Source organism: Manacus vitellinus, unplaced genomic scaffold (genome assembly GCF_001715985.3).
Source record: "Manacus vitellinus isolate BGI_N305 unplaced genomic scaffold, ASM171598v3 scaffold_6_pilon, whole genome shotgun sequence".
NCBI classification, from domain to species: Eukaryota; Metazoa; Chordata; class Aves; order Passeriformes; family Pipridae; genus Manacus; species Manacus vitellinus.
The window spans coordinates 2,994,478-3,014,737 of NW_021940750.1; the positions used below are offsets into that span (position 1 = coordinate 2,994,478).

The 20,260-nt window shown below is 41.4% G+C and overlaps 1 protein-coding gene across 35 annotated transcripts in view; it reads right to left on the reverse strand.

Moving 5' to 3' along the window:
* Positions 1 to 18,797, reverse strand: part of MADD (MAP kinase activating death domain) — a 72,616-nt gene extending 53,819 nt beyond the window's left edge. For 34 of the 35 annotated variants that reach the window (XM_018082537.2, XM_018082536.3, XM_018082538.2 and 31 more), the window contains exons 1-3: positions 18,730 to 18,797; positions 5,396 to 5,588; positions 1,963 to 2,577 (exon numbers count right to left, since the gene is read on the reverse strand). In XM_018082537.2, the coding sequence (XP_017938026.1) occupies positions 1,963 to 2,577; positions 5,396 to 5,457 (677 nt within the window). In that variant the 5' untranslated portion in view covers positions 5,458 to 5,588; positions 18,730 to 18,797. Of the gene's footprint in view, positions 1 to 1,962; positions 2,578 to 5,395; positions 5,589 to 7,775; positions 7,820 to 18,729 lie in introns of those variants that run through there. The other variant, XM_018082502.2, reaches the window with a different exon arrangement.
* Between the last annotated feature and the right edge of the window lie 1,463 nt (positions 18,798 to 20,260).

Consider the following 20,260-nt stretch of genomic DNA (forward strand, 5'->3'; position numbering starts at 1 on the left):
GATGGGCTGGCCAAAAATCATATACAGCATTGCTCAGGACCTTCAGAGCTTCAAAACTCAAAACTGCATCTGATGAGGGAAGCAAGGGTCTTGTACACTTCAGCCCTTAATGCTGTAGAACAGTGAAGGTTGCAAACCTTCTGTATTCATTCTGCAAAAAACTTCAGCCTGACAAATATTTTCAGATCCCTTAGAAAGGTATGGGTTCAAATTAGAGATTCTACCTTCCAGTTCAGAACTTTAAAAAAGTAAAAAAATAAAAAGAAAAAAGATTCACAAATGAAGAATAATTAGAGAAATTTGGATGGGTCAAAATAAGGGCAATTTGAGATCACAATAAGTACATGATACACCTCTCAGGAACTGTGACACTTTTCATCCTCCACTCTTCCTTCAGCCACTTGTCATGCACAAGACATTGGGTTGTTAGGAGGCATGCTCCACCTTTTGACAGGAGTGAGGATTCGGTTTCACCTTTATTCTGCCACCACTTCAAAACTATTCTACTTTTCCAGGTCACCATTAGCAAATCACATGGTAATTCAAACCTGCTGTTTTACTTTTCCTAGAGATCTATGCTCACTATGCCTTCTCTTGCCCTCCTCATTCATCACTCAATTCTCCTCTTTAAGCATTCTGTCCAATAAGAGCAAACTTCTCATATAACACATGCCACTCAAACACCCCTTTCAAAAAATCATATGAGCTCACTGAGTTGAGGAAAATAACAAAATTCAGTGTATTTTTTCTGCCTCAGTAATTATCAGACTAAATCAAGTGACAAAATAAACTTCCTTAATAGACACTTCCATAGGGGAGAGGGGAAATTTTGGTCTGACAGAATAATTTATTCCCCATCAGTGGATTCAGGTGATAAATCTGCTAACACAGGAATCAGTCATACTTGCCCAGAACACTCTCCTAGAACTATTCCAGGGCAATAACCCGAGAAATAGGCTACTGCTCTATGAATGGGACACATTTCATGCAAAATGTAAAGAGCTTATAAAGATAAAAATTATAATAATCCTGTCAGTTTTTGCTTTTGACAAGTTTAATTTGGAGTGTACCAAGCTACTTAATTCATATTATGTACTATCTCACGGCCCTGTCCCTCTTCCTGTCGAGATAATCCCCTCCTTCTCCAGAGTTTCGTTTCATATTTTTTCTATTCAATTAGCATATTGGAAAGGCAAATATCATCCTGGAATATAGGTGCCAGGCACAGCAGCACAGATATACATCCTTGACTGAAATACATATAAACGTTTTTCCTTCTCTACCCTACAGTGCAACAGCTTTTGTAACATACCCAACACTAAAACAGAAGATACGCAAGATTAATGTATTACATTAAATATACACCAAGTTCCTGTTAATTTGCTGTTACCAACAACCATTCCCATATGTTTCCTAGACAACTCCCTTGTTTTTCTACCTCTCCTCGCTCTCCCCTTCAAATACTGTACTTTGACCTATTTCAGCTGATCCTGCTTCTCTAGTCTTTTCTCTCCCACACTGAAGTTCAGACTATTTCATAAGCTCATTAAGCACATTTTCATCATTACCCTCTTGCCCCAAGTGGAAACTCTCTCTGTTATTTCTTGGCTGTTTCTAGTTTGCCAGAGAATCAGTCTTGATGTACTCTGCCACAGAGCTTAAATGCCAAAGCAACAATAACAGCATCAGTGCTCAGCTTCAGTTGTCAGAAAGGTAGTGCCTCCTTAGGTGTATCAAAAATGAAAATCATATCAGTTTACAGAATCAGAGAAGTTTTAAAGACATCATTATAAAAATTTCCTTTTCCTAACAAGAACCTGGGTTAAAACAGTGAAAAAGGCCAACCATTGGTGTTTGGCTGCTTCTGCAACCATACCTGCACCCACAATTTGCCATGCAGACAATTGCAGCCCTGGACACAAATAGTAGGCAGAAAAAGTTCTTTCTTCCGTCTCAACATACCTCTGCACCCCACGAGGAATGCCCAACTTCTTGCCCAACAGTCTCTCACTACAGCAGTCCACAAGTCTCTTGAGGGTGTAGAGACACTCACGAAATGTGGAAAAGAAGGGATAATGACTAAGGATGCACAGTGAAGTCAGGGTGCTGTTCCGAGAACGATGACTGCCTTTGGCCAGACGCTTACTGCGCGGTGATCGATTCACATCAGGGGTAGACTCTGCACTTGGAGCCTGCAGTGAAGAACCACTCTCTGAACTCTCAGTGCCCACTTCCTCTTGGGGTGCTGATGCCTCTCCAGATTTAGGGATCTTCTGTCCCTCCCGACCTCGATGTCCCCCTGTGCCTTCTCCCTTCTCCTTGGGTACTCGCTTCTGGAAGGAGCGGTAGAAGTTGACACAGATTCCATAGCGAATGACACCTGTATCCTTGTCTGTGAGGGTGAAGACAAAGGAGGTGTCATCACGGAAGCTCATGCGTTTTTGCCGCACACTCAGACATCCTTCTGGCTGGCAGAAGAACACAACATCAGGCGGTAGAGGAAAGTCTGCATGGTCTTCTAGAGGGTAACGTCGCAGCAGTTCGGGAGTCTGAGCAACACTATCACTGCTTGGGTGCCTAGAAAAGAAGCAAACAAAAAACCCATACATAGTTGATTAATACCAATAAAAATCTTTGTGAACTTCCTACTAACATGTCAGGAGCCTGTGGGCTCAGCTTCATCTTTGTTTCTTCTCTCCCCTACTATCCAGGGAAAGTGCAGCTTCTCAGTCACTGTCCACAATGCTCAATCGCTAGCACAAGGCAGAAAGGTCAAGTAAAGAAGTCTAAGTGTACACTATCATTATCAAGGCCCAGCAAGGACCGTGTTCAAATTTGACTGAGAAAAGGACTTTCAGGAGTATGTTGTTCCCAGAGGAACTCTATATTGTCATGTTTCCCTGACTCTGACTTTCAGAATTAACTTAGCTGCACAGGTAGAGACCTGTGCAACATTTTGGCAGGAAATACACTGTCCCTCTCCAAACATCCAGTAAGATGAAAAGCCCCTGTATTTCAGCCATTTATGAACAAGATGAAAAATTAAATGAGAAAATCCAGTATCAATTCCTAACTGGGAAAACAAGAATTTACAAGGAAAGAACTCAGATGAATGGTGGAGTGATATGGACCTCATCCTAAAAAATTTTCATTAAAAAGTCCTAGCAACGATAGCTATATATATTTCTAGCTTTGATTTTCAGGTTGGATTTAAAGTGTAAGTTACTATAAAAGCTGTGTGGTAACATGTGGACCTATTAACACTGTGGTTCTCTAATCTTTGTACCACTGTGTACCAATGGAACACAAAGACAGAAAGGCAGTATTGCTGTTTCCTAATTTTCCACTGGAAGAACAGATTCTTTCAAAATATTAACAATTTTCCTACCATTATTTTTCCATGAAAGTTAATGAACAACTGCCAGAGATATAGAAGGAGATCCAAATAGTGAAGGAAGAAAAACTTGTCCCCAGAGTAACCTCTCTTTGGTTTCACCTCTTTGCTATAGTCTGATCTCTCATCATTTTCTAAAGTAATTAGCATTTACTATCATGTTTACTAAATGGAAGGTAGGAGACCTGGCTCCACCATCACTCCCCTATGGGATACGACACCAGACATTTTCTCATTTTGATACTTTAGGTTTGCCTATTTCAAAATACAAATTACACTTGTTTTTCTCATATAATAGATATGAAAAAACCAAACAAGTAGTAATGGAATGTTCCTAATTTATAAAAGAAACTGGTGCAAATAGCTCTGCTGACTAATTCTCCCAAACTAATATTTTATTACAGAAAAAGTAGAAATGCTTTCATAATGAAGCATAAATTCCTAACAAGATTTATACTGCCTGTATAGTTAAGTACTGAAATACTGTATGAAAAGAAAAATGAAACACTAAAAAGCTTTTATATGCTAGCAGACACAACTAATGCATCATCTGCTGAAGAACAAATATCAAATAATGCTGGTAAGGTTTAGAGAGTCTATTTCACAGTAAATGGTCAAAAAAATGACATCAATGAAGTACCAGTGAATATATCACCACTTCTTTTGCAGTAATATTAGCTACAAGGACAGAGTCTTCTCAGACATTGAGAATATTTGCATCTAATAAAAGAGAATAGTTACAAAAGGCATGGCTATTTGTGCACAGAGGATAAAAAGAGGTAACAGTAGAGGCCACATGGAGCTCCTGAGGACTTTGTAGTAGAATCTACTTCAGTCAGCTCCATCTCTTATCATAAGCATTTGCTGAAGTGACTAATGAGACAACAGACCTCCGAGCAGTAGCAGTTTAGCTACCATGGGCTGACAAAAAGCAAGAAAACTGTGGGAGTCCAGAAGTGATACGAGCAAATTTCTAAGTGAGAACATCAGACACTATAAATGTCATTGGAGGAGGCAATTAACATTTCTTCCTCCTTTTTCTGGTTGGTGACACACATGTAGGAAACTTGGTTATTTTCCTACAGACACTAAGAAGTAATTTAACTATTATTCTGTCCATAAAATGCAATAATAAAAATAACTATTAGTTAGGATTATGCTATTTCCTCCACTTAGCCTATTTAAATATTGCATTCAAAGTATTCTGAAAAGAAAGTAAGAAGTAAAGCAACAGGCTGATGCACATAAACCACAGATATTTAGAAATGAAAGCAAAATAGACTTTTGGATACACCCACTAAAGAGACTCACAGAAAGCAGCTGCATAAACTTTGAATAAAGAAAAGTAACATTTACCGAGCAATCGTGTGTTTGACAAACAGAACACCTACCAGTCCCACATTTCATACATACTTTAAGTAAATAAGCATAACATTTTATCTATTGGTAGCTAATAAGAAAAAACTGAAAGCATTCATGTCATTCCTATGAGGATTAAATAAGTATTAGAGGGAGAAAGAGTCAAGTAAGGCAAGTTCCAGATTTATTTTTTTTCAAGTTGAGTTTACAGACTACACTTCAAAAGCTAGAAAAGTGGTAGTATTTTACTACTAGTATGCTACTAGTAGTAAAATTAGTAGAAAACTAGTATTTTACTTGCATTTAGTTTTCAGTGTTTTCAATTTGTGAATCCCTCTGTCCTGATGCCAGTAAAAGCAAAGAAGTTCAGATACACTGGCTACTAGAAAGTGATATATAAATTGGTTTTTCTTAGTTGCCCTTTGCAGACCCTGGAAAAGAAGTCTAAGGACCACAAATTAAAAACCTTTGGCTGTACTAGTATCTTTCAAAAAGTGCCCTGGCCCAAGTAGATGCTACCCTCAGGGCAGCATTCTGCACACATTTCAAACAGCATTTCCTCAGCACCAAGCAAGGTTTCATCAATGGATGTGAGGCTATTTATTCCCAAGTCAAAGCATTGCTGAGACTCTTTTACGTTACCTGGCTCCAATGATGACAAGATAGTCCAATAATCGGGGGCAGATTCTCTTTTTCTGCACCATTTTCCTTGACACCCCTCCCTATGTCATCTCAGTGAATTTCTGTTCATCGATCCAGTGGTCAATTATCCCATCAGCCGTGATCAACCACCTTGGGGAACAGAATCTGCTGGAAACTATGTGGGAAGTCCAATCTACAATCAAGAAAAGCAAGAGTGTCAAAAGCACAATCAGGAATATCAAATACACATAAGCAACTTCATGGCCTTAATTACATTCCCCAGAAGCCTCAATGTTCTGTGCACACATGGCCATCCACAGATTTCTATCTTCTTGACTATAAAACCACAGCACATGCCCGCAAAAACAGAGAGAGCTGAAAAACACACAAGAAAAGAACAAGAGGATCTCAAGAATTACTGGTTGGAGTCAATCATCTTAGAGGCCTTTCCCCACCTAAACGATTCTATGATTTTGCTCTAAAGGAAAACACAGACAAACAAAGCAGCATTACTTGCAAATCACTATTCAGTAAGTGATTTGTGTGATGTTTAGGCAAATCCATGACATCCCTACAGTGCTTGGGAAAGGAGCTTCAGTTGGCAACGCTATACAGCTAAACATGACTGAAGAAAAAGACACAATTTGAACTTTAGCTGTGTGACAAACAGAAGGGGTAACATCAAGAGAAGTCCAATTTAACAAAATGCATCTCACTGCCCCAAACCTGCAAGTGGCCTACAGCAAGAAGGATCTCCACAATCCCCAATGACTGTGATCTCTTAATGCTTTTGCTGTGAAGGTATAGAACAGCAGTTCTACAGAACTGCAGTTTGCAATAGCAAAAGTTCCCCTTGTAAATCATACTGTTTCTTTCACTTACTTACAACTGGTATTTTACTGCAGCACTACTACTTGTCAATAATTATGCTTAATAGATATCTAGAACTCAGCAAGCACTGTAAAATCATTCTTTCCAATCCCACAATTCATACTTCATAGAATTCATGACAGAGATAGGGGAAAAAAAAAATCTTAAAAAGTAATACAGTTCCACATTACAATGTTGCCTATCTATGTTTGAAAACAATCTGAAAACAGAAATTTTCTGAAACAGAAAGTTCTCAGAAACTCTAAAAGTCAGAGATGCTCAAAGTATACTATAAGCTTACTGAGAACCCAATGAAAGTATTAGTAGAGTTATTTTATACTTAAAAAATTTGAACTGATTGCCTTTGGGGGCATATTCAGAGTAAGGTTTCCACTTCAGTTCATGTGTCTATCCTAAGGTTGTCACAGAATTCCAAAAATTATTATTGCTGTACTAAAATATTTCAGTTCTGCAGCATAAAGTTTATATTTCATTTGTATAGAAGTAAAACAGATTTACTAACAACCTGTAAATCTCAGCAAAATCAGATTATTTTCTTGATGTTTCTCTCATTAATTCACAACCAAAAGTTAGTTAAAAGCACTGTAACTGTCAGCATCTCAGAGTCACATTCGAAGTCTAGCAACATATTTTCTTCCTAGCCCTTCACATTCGAGAAACAGAGTTGTGGAATTTTATTCACTACTTTCCAAATACCAGTAAGAAAACAAACACACACACACACAAAAAAAAAAAAAGGATGTATGTGGCTTATAAAAAAGGAAAATCATACTAGTCAGTAAGTATTAATTAAGGAATAATAAACTGAATGAAACTTTAATGCTGACACACACAAACTCCCACAACTTGTAAAACTTTGCTGCACAGTTTTAGTAGATCCTCAATTACAGTCACTGTAGGCTCCCAAGTGACAGCACTATGAATTATCTTCTCTGACCAGTAATACTGTTATAAATTATCTTCTCTGAATAACAGACAAAATACAGACACAGGAAGCAAAGTTCCTGTTTCTTCATTTTAATGACATTATTGAAACATTGTAGAATTTGCCCTGGAAAAGTTTTTGATCCTTGATATTCTACAAATATCTTTGTGTAGATTAACTCAAGAAGAACAAGATGAAGTTGGGATGATCAAGTGGACCTTTTTGTCTCCAGTTTGTTTTCTTTCCAAATACCTTTACCCAGAACTCTTTAAAGAACAAACTGATCAGTTACAGATATAGGAACAGGAACAAGTTACCACGATGTAACCTAGAAGTACGACTTTGAGGAAATTTTGCTACTTGTGGTAACAAAACATATGTTCTTCCTCTGTAACAGAGACTACCCTACCCCTCAGTGAAGGTGGAGAAAGTAAAATGCATTTACAGTGGAGTAAAAACTTGCGCAGTAACTACAGAGTACTGAGAGACTACAAGACTACAACCTTAACTTACCTTTTAGTAACAGCATTAAAGAGTATTGTAGCAGTATTTGTTGGAACTCACCTTCCTAATCCTGGCTGGAATTGGACACCACAGTTGATAATCTGTATAAAGCAACACAAAAGACATCAAAGTCCTGCCTCCTGCCCCCTATCTTCCAAAAGCTTGCTTTCAGGTCAGTGTCATTCCCTTCTCTGTGCTGGTAGAAGTGCTCATGCCGCTGCATGGCGACCCAGATTGTGGAATTGATATGGACTAAAACTAAAACTTTCCCTTCTCCTCCCTTGCCATTTTTTGGTTTTACTAGGTTGGGGGTTTTTTTGAGTTGGTTCACCAAGTGGCCCCACAAATGCTTGTGAGGGCATGAAAAAAAAGTAGGAGCAAGCAAGCAGTTAGGGGAATCTGGAAAACCTGACTGAACATAATATTATCACAGAACTACAGACAGCATCTCTACAGGCAATACAGAGGTAAAGTAGTTTCTTTCTCAGAGATTTGCTATCATCTTCCCCCTACCTTCTGGATTTTACAGACTAAGTACATTAGGGCAGAAATAGATCAAAATAGATCAAACAAACAAGAGATACTTCAATTTCTCCTCTTTCATGTTGGCATTTGGACCTGAACTGAGATATTAACTTGACTCTGAGATGGCACAAGTTTTGACATATCAATGTCAAAACCTCTTCTCTCCCTCAAGCCACTTTAAAGTTGCTTTTTCTGAAAAGGTTTCTGCAGCATTTCTCTTTGCAAACATATTGGAACCCGCCCTTAGAAGGCTGGATCCTCAAGCAGCACTTGAGACTTTCTATAACTTCAGCTCAAGAAAAGAAGAAAAATAAAGAAGTGAAGGCCACCACAGAAACATACTGCACAAACAGATCACATATCAAACAACATCATAATTTAAATAAGCACTTATATGGATGATGAACAGGTTGGTGAGAACTAACACTACCCACCTACTGTAGCAGTTGTCAGCAATACTCACGAACTAGGAAAAAGTTGGCACAGTAGCCTAGATGTAAAGACAAAAGGCCAGAGCCAGCATCAACCCACAGCCTACCAGTAACTCAAGATACAAAAGAAGTGTTCAAAACAACAAACAGATCTATTACTGGCACTACTCTGCATTTCAAAATTGCCAAAAAAACCCCCAAATTTCAGGTTGTAGCACAACTTCTTAGAGGACAATCTGCATGGCATTCTGCAATTTAAGGTCCTCCCAGGAATAAAAATCTATATAAACACACAAAAACTCATGAAAAGTGCCACACCACAGAACAGATATGGCAGCATGAAAGAACCGCAGCAGACTTTTTATCAGCTTAGAGCCACCTGTGTCAGACCAATACCCTGCATCCCAAGAGACATGAATCGTGCAGCAACTCTGTTTCATCTATCCCTTAGAGTCTTCAGCCTTTTTAAAGTGTCTTTTCATTGTAGATACAAAGCTAGAGGAACAAAGTAATTTAGTCAAGGAATAACTTGAATACGACAAACTGTTAATGCAACCTGGCTCACTGCATTTGCTCTGGCTGAGATGGAGTTCATTTTCCCCACAGCAGCTCTCGGTGTTGGTGTGCTGTGTGTTGGTAGCTGGAAAGGTGTTGACACACCAGTCTCAGCTACCGCTGAGCAGCGCTCTCACAGCATCAAGACTGTCTCTCCAATGTTCCCCCCTCACCAATAGGCTGGGGAGGTGACATAACCAGGACAGCTAACCCAAACCTAGGGGATATTCCATACCATATGACATCTGCTCAGCAATAAAAGCTAAGAGAAAGGAGGAGAATCCATTATTTACAACATTTGTCTTCCAGAGCAACCACTAAGCCTGCTGAAGCTCTGCTTCCCAGGAAGTGGCCAGACATCACTTGCTTATGGGAAGTAGAGAACAAAAGTTTTGGGGTTTCGTTGCTTCCATGAACGTAACCTTTGCTTTATTAAACCACCTTTATCTTGACTCACAAGGTTTTTTTCCACCTCTGTCCTGCTGAGGAGGGCAGTGACAGAGTGGCTCAGTGGACAACTGGCATCCAGTCAGGGCAACCCACCACACTCACAGTTGTTTTCATCACACAGAAGCTTCCAGTTCTGACAGGCCTTACACTCAACTATAGGACAGTTAGCAGGCATTTAGATCATTGCCTGCAAAAATGATATAAAGACAACAGATTCATTTCCAACAGGCAGATGTTAAGTCTTGCTTTCCTTGCAACTCTTCCATACTTCAGGATGGTACCAGAAAGGCTTCTCCTTCCATTATGTCCTGCTTTTATTTGGTACAAGGATCATACTGCACAGTTCACCAGTGCGTGCATACCTTTAGAATATAAATCAGCATTTTACAATTCCATTTGCACACTGACTGAGTAAAGAACATACAGTGGGACATTAATTTGTAAGAGAAAAAAAGAGGAAGTCAATAAGGAGACAGAATGAATTACAGGACAGAAGCCACATGAATTATGGTTCACTTTCACCTGGTGCAATACCAGATTTCCAGCCACACCCAAAAGGAACAAAATTTTTAGTTCTAAAATGTCCTTGGAACACCTTGAACTTCTGTTTACTCTCAGCCAAAACAGTCTGTACTTAGTTCAGATCTATAGCCACTATGCCTGACCTTAGTGCATTGTTTACTGTGAACTCAAGATCCATACCAATCGGACTACACTGAAAACTGAAACAAATACAAAGAGGGCCAGAAGTTTCAATGCCTGCTTTTGGGTTGATTTACGTTTCCTTTGCTCACATCACACACCTTTACCTACCTGCTAAGCTATGAGAAATATGGGCAAATCCCTCCAGACCAGCCAACCTACACACAGGAACTCTTCTCAACTCACCACAGAACTTCAATCAACATGGTCTGAAGCTCAATATGAACTGTTCATGGTAGCTTTGACCTGTCTTTAGAGATTTTAATAAACTTTATGGAATCTTTACCACTGAAATTCTGGTTATTTCTTCTTCCAAGTCTGTTTCAAATGATCTCATCCATTCTCTCTGGTAAAGCACATACTATTTTTGCTTGTACTAAGGTTTTAAAGAAGCAGACAAGCAGGTCTCTTTTCACATGATCCATTTTCCATTTTCTCTGTTTAACATCTATATGAACACTAAACACGTGCTAATAGTTTTATACTTAAAAATATGCAACATTCTAGGAAGTTCATTATCACTATTATCCAGATAACACAGTGCTTCTACTAACACAAGAAACACAGATGACAGCGCAGACACTTCTCCAGAGCTTGACAGAACATGGAACAATTTCTAAAATCAGACCTGGATGGACTTGCTATACTGGTGCAGCTGCTTTATGTGTGTTACCATCCACCTTGGCAAGGCAGCAGTGCATGCCAACCCTGTGACTCCTAAAAAGATACTAGCACTTTGGAAGAAAAAAAAAAAAAAGGCATTTTCAAAGCGTTGCAAGCATGCCTAAAACAGACAATGGCATAATTATCTAGTATGGTTAGTCTGTAATACAGGTGTGGTTCTGTAAAATGCCTAGGGATAGTTCCAAGCATAAGAAATCACCCAGTAGAGAACAAGACTGCAGGCAGATTCTAAAAGCATCCTCCTTGGAGCACATGCATATCTTCAATCAGTAAGAGTTCCTTGTGGATAAAATAGCAGATGCATCCCAACTGTTTTCACTTTCCATCTATCCATAAAGCTTGAGGAAAAGGACAGAATTAATCAGATTAAAGAAAATTAAAGAATTAATTGTGAAAACAGTTTTTGGTAATACAAGAAGACTTTCTTTGAAGACCTTCTGAATAATTATAATAATTTAAAGATTTCTTCCTACTACATATTATCTCTTTGCCTTCTGAAAACAGTACTGACACAGCCAAGCTTCTTTAGCCTCCATATCAGTTTTCCAGAGCAAAATGGAGGTAGTGTGGACAGGGATGCTGACAAATAGACTGAACATGACCAGAATGAGTTCACAAACAGAAGTATCATGCCATACAGAGAGGAACATTTTTGCAGCATCACAGAGTGGAGCTGGACTGATTCAGGTTCTCGGTTGCTATAGTGACAGATTTCCCCGTCCCTGCCATATGCTGGCCCTTCAGCGTTGCTTCCTCTCGCCTCCCTGCTTCGGCCAAATGCTTGGTCAAAGCAGCCTGCTGTACATGCAAGATCACGCAGTCACCACACATGCACATGGTGTGAAAGCAGACCCACAGGTAATCTGATTCAGATCAATCACCATAGCAACCCAATCTTTTAGTCTCTAGATTTTAGCCTGTCGGGTATATTTATAGAGCAGCTGCAGTGCTCCACCCCCTCTGCTCCACCACCAAAGCTCCCAGCGCTGCCCACGCTACAAACAAGCTTCACCCAGGCACACGGACTGCCTGGAGTGAACACTGAAACACACCCATCCTGGCACCTGCAGGCCCTCAAGTTAGATGACATGTTAAATAAACGCCTCCCAGTCAGTGAGGTTTCCCATATCCACAAATACTAAAAATATCAGAAGTCATTATTACCCATGGAAAGCTGAGTACCAACCACAGCTGACAAGATCCATTTATCCAGGTACTCACAGGATGCTTCCACAGACATGCACTGCAGCTGCTCCTTTAGTATTACAGAAAAAGGATGTGCAAAGTGTGCTAACACACAATCCTAATAGGAACTTGCAGACAGCAGCAAACGCAAAGGAGTGGTTCCAGCAGCCCCTGCTCTACAGAGGCAAGGCTGTACCTACCAGTAGGTTTTTGAAAACCACCCAGAAAAATCAAGACCGAGACCTTGAATGAGCAACAAGAGACAAGCATGTGAGAAAGAACAGTATGCAAATACTGTTACTCATTTTATTCTATTACGCTCTTGGGAAAAAACATCAACAATTAACTAATGTAGGAAAAGCATACACTTTTACAGTACTCCATTTCCTAATAGGAAAGAGATGACAGATTTTAGCCTCAGCCCCAGGTTATTTCACACACTTCATTTTATGTTAAAGCCCTTATCCTCCTCCCTTTCTTCACTGCCTGGAACATCCCTTTAGTTATCCTCCCTGTGCAGGATCATTGTACAGGACACACAGAGTACCACTCACTATAGAATCATAGAACAAATTCTGGCATAAAAACCCTCTGCCAATCTGGCTGGTTCTCCTGCTCTACACTGTTTGAATTTAAACTCATCTTTTATTTAAAATTAATCTCCAGAGATTTGCACAAGAGAACAGTAACACAGGAGCTTTGGCTCCCTGTCCTTTATCTTTTCAAGTCTGTCCTTTTTTGCCCCTCCTTATGAAATGTCAACATCACAAAATAGGAGAGCTTTCTTGTCTATTTCTACCTCATCAGTTTTTCATTTATTCTCAAATCTGAAGTAGCAACCACTCATACACTTTCCGAGGCATGGGGGGGGGAAGGAAAGGCAAACCAAAACCTACACAACGCCCCCAAACTAGCCTAGTAGTGCAACCACTATAGCATTACCTTCTTTTCTAAACCAGAACTGGTTTTGGCTTGACCTTTGAGTTAAGAAACTTTGTTGCTGCTTCTGACTACAGCCTAGACCCCAGCATCCACAAGATGCTTCCATTCCCAGCCCTCTGCCCCATTTGAGAAGTAGGCCACAGTTCCCATAATCCAGGCACCAGAAGGTTTTTTCCAAAAGCCAAACAGTGCAAATGTACAGTCATAAAAAATTAACAGGAAAACAACAAAACGTGACATTTGAGAGAACTGCTGGATGGAGCTGCAACTGCTAAATTATTCAGTGCTCTCCCTTGCTACGGTGCCTCCCCAAGCCATGGTAAGCAACTCTAGGCCAGGAGACATTACTCATGGCACCATCACCACCAAATACAGGCAGATACAACTCTCTTTCCTGGAGAAGGGTCACACAGGGACAAATGACAGGGTCACTGGGATCCCAACAATAAATTCCAGTCATTTGTAAGACAGAAAAAGGGGACACTCACAAACAGCGTGGAAACACTGAAACATTGCTCAGGACAATGAGAACCAGAAAATAAAGTACTTGAAATAATCCAGCCATTTGGCTGTTGTTAGCACCACGGAACTCAGAGCCTCAAATCTGTTTTGCTATGTATTAGAAACACTCCGCCTGTCTCCCCACACATACCACGTGCCTTCTTATTCATTCCTTCTACGTGTCTTCTCTTCATCAACACTGTGGAAGATCAGAAATTCCTACTCTCAAACCAATTCTACTATTAATTTTGGTGATAAATCGCAGTACCAGCTGGTGAAAACTGAAAGGAAATAAAGCCCATTTTTTAGTCTGGAAGAGTACTGGGATGTGAGAAGCTCGTGTTTGGCAGACTCATCCACACGTAAACATTGGGGGAAACAAGCTCAGGAGGAAGACGGGACAGGAACTGCCTCAAGCAACAGTTCAAGTCAACAAATGACAGAACAAGAGGTCCCAAGGGGACCTTCTAGACATCGGCAGTCACCACGGCAAAGGAAGGAGGGGACACACAATGCCTGCTGGATATGGTTGAAGACTAATGAGAAAAAGAAGGTAGAAACCAGGTGTCCTGGAGGACAGAAGAAGCGTACTCAGCTCATGGCTCCAGCAGAGTGCAATTCAACTGCCATCAGGTGGAAACAGATGTGGCAGCAGAGTGGCTCAGTGTTTGTGGGTAAAGCAATTCTGGCGGAAACTGGGTTTGATTCTTAATCATTTTTGTCACAAAAAGCACTCCTCTCCTCCTGATGAGGTTTAAACAAGCAGAGGCACAACTCCCCATCTCCTCCTACAAGGGTCTTCCCAGAGCAAGTACAATATACCCAGGCAAGCACAGATCCAGGGAAGCTGGTGTCAAAGCTACAGGCAAGAAGAGCATCAAACATTTTATACTGACAGTGGGAAATTCAGTTAGAATATAATGGGAAGCAGGACACAACCACAGTGCTGAACTGGCAGATGAGACAGAGAAACGCAACAGATTAAGAAAAAAAAGCTGCTCTGCTCAAAAGATAACACACAGTTCCTGGAGGTCATCAGATACCAAATTTGACAGTAGCGTATCTTTGCCTCCTATGTAAAAAAACAAGTGTTGATTCCCTGATTCTCACAAATATAACTGTTTAGAAATTAGTTACAAACAAAACAAAAAGCAAAGATCTGACAAACATTACTGGATAAGTCAAAGGCAATATGATGACCAGCCCTTTATTCAGGGACACTGCTGCTTTGAAATATTGAAGACTGTGGAAGAAACAGAAAATCATGAAACTTTGTTCCTTGCTGCTATGCCAATGCATTACTTGTCACAGGGACCCAGAAACATAACAGTCTCATTTAACTGCAATGTCTAGGAACACAGCATAAGAACTGCCTCAGCTTAGGTAATTTAGGCATATGAAAGTAGCAGTTCTAACTTTCAAATTACTGTAAGGGTCCTGCTAGTTGCAGGTATCTAAAGTAAACACAGCCTCTCACAATTTAGTGGTTTCGAGGCACCAAAAGGTATGGCCTCCCCAACTGGGAGTTCTCCAGTATAAAGAGATTTTAGAGCTCCTGGCAGTACCTGGATAAGTTCTTCAGAGTTTTGCTGGGTTTTGCATTTCAGTTGGTTATTCTAGTTCTAAGAGACAAATCAGGAGCATGTTTGTCAGTCATTAACAGTAATTTTCATATGGTTGTGACAGGTTTAAAGACCTCCAGTGACAGAGAATCTAATTGTACTAAAATTCTTTTCTAGCTCAGACAACAGAGCAAAGACCAGCAAAATTATACAGGTTCAGTTACAGAGAATGAACAATAGGTCAACATTGGCTTTTCATAGATCTCAAGGTGGAGAAAGAAAAGCAGTAAAACATTCCGTCTTCAAAAGAAATATCACAATTATTCTACAGATTAACAGACTATCCCACTAAAAAACACTCCTTTCTAATTGATGCTTCATGCTGCTCATTTTTATTTCACTTTGTGTCTTAGGTTGTCACTTAGGTCACTGACAACACTTTTACTTCACAAAAATTTATACCTTGAGATAGATGGAGGCCATTTAAACTGGGGATGTGGTATTAATCTTACACCTCAAGCTCTTTCATTCTTTTTTCTAAATCCTTTCCTCATTGCTGCAAATCCCTAATCAGAAGCTGTATTCTGTATTTTCTAGTATTGCACTGAATAACTACGTTTGCTGAGGGACTGCCCGGAAATTTAATGGAACATATCTGAAATGCAGATCCCATAGGGCCAAAGGACATTCACAGGAATTAATCTGGGTTGTAACATATGCATTTTCTGTCTCCAATTCCTTCCTAATGGAAAGTAACTGAAACATTCAACTGTACTAAGGTTTAACAAAAAAGTATCAATTACCATCTTGTGAGCATGATGGCACTACCCACCTAGTTAAAAAACTACGGTGTGAAATGACAGGCAAGACACTACATTTGACACCATTTCTTATCCACTCACACACTAAATCTCTACCAGTATGTTTTCCAAAAAAAAAACTTATCTGGAATGGAGTATCAGAGAAAATCTATAAGCTTGACTGCTGTAAACTAAAAACTGTGAAGAGATTTATTCTCTTAGAATTTAGCAGTACTTGTGACTTGCTAATTTAATACCAGAAATTCTCATAAATATTTGGTTTTTCAACTGGCTCATCACAGAAGGTCTAAAACAGAACAGACTGAATATCTTGACAGAGGTATGCCTAGTATATTCTGTCTATACAGAACTTGAATATTCAATATGGTTTGAGGTGAGAGAGAAAAATTATGAGCCTCTGTACCCCTCACCCCAAGGCAGATGAAATCAAAGCCAACACTAATTTAGGGAGATGATATGAAAAAGTGTTTTAGTAAGAGCTGAGATTTTACCTCTCCAACTCCAAAATCCTTCTGAAACAGACTGAAGTTGGACTTCATTACATACATACCCTGTCTGTTTTCAAAAGAGTTACAGAATGGTATTGAGGCTGAAGAAGAGGTTTGCCCTCTAGTATATTTACTTTATGTTTTTCCATGAAAATTAGAAGACTTTTTTTTTCCAGTTGCTACACAGCCTTTGGTTCACCACCATTCATGGCTTTGGCACATAACACATACATCATGAAACTGTGTCTCGGCCATGCTACACGCGTTGTATGGACAGCATTCTTTCAGTGAGGATATTATTTTCCTTTTTGCCTATCCATGAAATTATAAATTTTTTTTAAGTAAGAACAGTGTGGAAACTAATGCAGTAGGATTCTGAAGCTTACACCTGGAAACCTGTTAATTTGATAAGAACACAAAATCCAGACTCATGATAAAACTACAGCACCATTGGACAGGCATGTACAAGATTTTTTAGTGAGGACAAAGCTGTATTATTTTCCAAACAAAGCATTCTAGAGACTTGCTCATGATTTTGCATTTTATTACACAGTAAAATATTTAATGAGTGTATATTTAATTCCAGTGTCTATTAAATCCTGTCCAAGAGCTGTGCATTTTCTAACAATACAACAGTAAAGCAACAGTAGTATTTTATAGCTAGAATGATCTATCAGTTCAGTGTTACATAACATGTTATGATGGGATGGCCAGATGAAATCCTGTAAAAACTGCATTTTGACTATGTTGGATGTGAAGTGCTCTCTCTCTGATGTGTCAGTATTGCAGATTTTCATTAGTGCTGAAAACAGCAAGTACTTCTTGTGCTCATCCAAAACAGTTCCCTAGGTTCAAGCAGCATAAAGTCCAAAAATAGAGACGCTTCCTAAATAACCTATATTTGGATGACTTTGGTTTGATTATGTGACCCTGAGGACACCACAATACATCTTCCCTCCCCCTGCTTCTGCCTACAAGTAGCATCCTTTTTACAGATAAGGAGCAAAGGATTCTTTTTTGCTGCAAGGAGCACAGCAAGGACACTTGTGAGCACACCAACAGAAATGCTGACCCAGAGTTGCACTGGATGTAGAGAAAATGGCTGGCTTGTCTTGGGAGATCACAAAATATTGCCAGATTACAATTCTAACCCATCTTCATGGGGCTACAAATTTATATTGTCTGTTATTTTGGGTATGTCTGAAAACAGTGTGGTGTATGGGTGAGTTCAGGGAAAAAAGGGAGAGGAGAAAGATAGGCAACAAATCAGTTTCCTCCAAGGCTTATCATTTCTCTAAGCCTTTCTTTACCGTGACTCCACACAAACAGTGACACAGACCAAGCTCACTTCCCCTCCTTCGCCTGACAATAAAAGCGAGCAACACAGCAAGGTGGTGACACCCATTTCTAAAGAGAAAGTGCTCTTGATTTATAGGTGACTTAATAAGAAATTGCCTAGCATAAAGTGGATTTCCTATTCTATTGTCTTAGGGAGTAATTGGATCTGCTGTTTACAAACCAAGGAGTAAAAGCACCTTTCCAGTCACATTACCGCAGCAACCCCTTCACAAGGCTACACACCTCACCCCTTCCAAGGGGATAGACCGCCCTGCGCCTACCTTCTCCCTTCCCTCACTATCCTGCCCGCTCCCTCGCGGCAGGGAGCAAGGAAAAGCCGCCGGGAGGCCCGGGCCCGGAGGCGGCGGGGCCCGCGCCCGCACACCCCCCGCACCCCCGGACCGCCAGCGACCTCTCAGGGGCTGCTTGCCCGCCCGCGCGCCAGCTGAGCCCCGCGGCCACAGCGGGACATCGCGGCCCCGCCCGCCATCGGCACCCGCAGGATGGAGCAGAGCCCGGCCGGCCCCGCTCCCCGCAGCGGCGCGGCCCCGATCTCTGCCCGCCGCCGACCGTGACCTTGTGGAAGGAAGGGCTCGCCGCTCCGAGCATCCCCGCCGCGCGCGGCCGGGCGGCCTGCGGCGGAGCCCGGGGCGGGCGGGGATGCCCCGCCGGCAGCTGTCGGTGCGGGTCACTGCAGGCAGTGGCGCCGGCTTGCGCTCCCAGCCCGACCCACGCATAGCGGCGGTGGGGCAGGCTCCGCTTCTGACATGTGCACGCACCCGCCGCTGCGGCACCGGCACACGCCCGCCCGGCCAGGCCGCCCCGCTCACCTGCGCCGCCGCCGCCGCCGCCGCCGCTCTGCCCGCCCCGCCAGTTCCGCATCGAGCGGCAGGAGCGGGACGCGCACCGGGCCCGCGGGGGGGCAGAGAGGGCGGGGCGGGCGAACCACTTAGTCCGCATGGCGGGGGAGCCGCCCTCGCCAGCCTCCCGCAGGGGGCGCTGCTGGGCCTCTGAGCGGCAGCCGGCGGGAGGAGGCGGGATGTGGGGTGGGAAACAGCTCTCCAGAGCAGGCTGCCTGAGGAGAATGGGGAACGCTTCAGCTTGTACTTTCACCCTCTGTATTGAGCTACTTACCCGCTGATTTGCTACAGGCTTCATGAGATTACAACAGAATTTGGTTATTAAAAGCTTGAGATACAGCTTTTTTAATTCCTTCCAAGCTCCCATAAACCACTGCGCAACCAAATCTGTTTATTAACAAAACAAAAATTACCAAAATAAACTCAAAATGCAACCACAAGCACCGCAAGTAACCAAAGAGTTTAAAATATTTTTATATATGAGGTGTAAAATGGTGAAATAGTTGATTTGATATTCACAGAATCACCAAATATGCTGAGCTGGAAAGGATCCACAAGGATCATTGAGTCCCCACACAGGACATGCCCAAGAATCATACCATGCGCCCAAGAGTATTGTCCAAATGTTTCTTGAACTCTGTCAGGCTTGGTGCTGTGACCACTTCCCTGGGGAGCCTGTTGCAGCACCCAACCACTCCTTGGGTGAAGAACCTTTTTCTAAAATCCAACCTAAACCTCCCCTGACACAACTTCAGTCCATTCTCTTGCATCCTGTCACTGGTCACCACAGAGAAGTATCTGACCCTCCACTTCCCCTCAAGAGAAAGTCGTAGACTGCTATGAGGTCTCCCCTGTTTCCTCTTCTCCAGGCTGAACAGACCAAGTGACCACAGCTGCTCCTCACATGACTTGCCCTCAAGGCCCATCATCATCTTTGTTGCTCTCCTTTGAACGCTCTAAAGCAGGACAATCACCTCCCTTGACCACCTGGTAATGCTTTGTCTGATGCACCCCTGGACTTTTCAAACTGCAGAGGAATTGGGTTTTCAGAAATACACCCATTTTTTCTCCCTCTGCATTGATCTGAACCAATCATAAGCAAACACAGCCAACAGAGAACACTTCCCGAGACTGTAATTCAAGCACCCCATGATTTTTACAGTGGCCAAATCAGCAAAATTAATTTGAAACAAATTGGGTATAGAGACTTAGAGCAGCAGGACTCACTCTCAAGCCTAGATAGCATTTTGCAAATATAAAAGTACAAAGGGTCACTGATCTCAAGGAAGGTTTCTTCACCACACCTTACCTGAGCTTACTTGAGCTCCATGAGCTAACCAGGCAAGTTTCTATAAAACAAAAATTCTGTACTAATTTGCACTTTCAAAAAAATGGGAATGTGAAGATGTAAATGAGGAGCTTATATTTGACTAGATGATAATGAAAAGGGATGCACAAGGCGGAATGTGCTGGTTTTGGCTGGGGTAGAGTTAATTTTCTT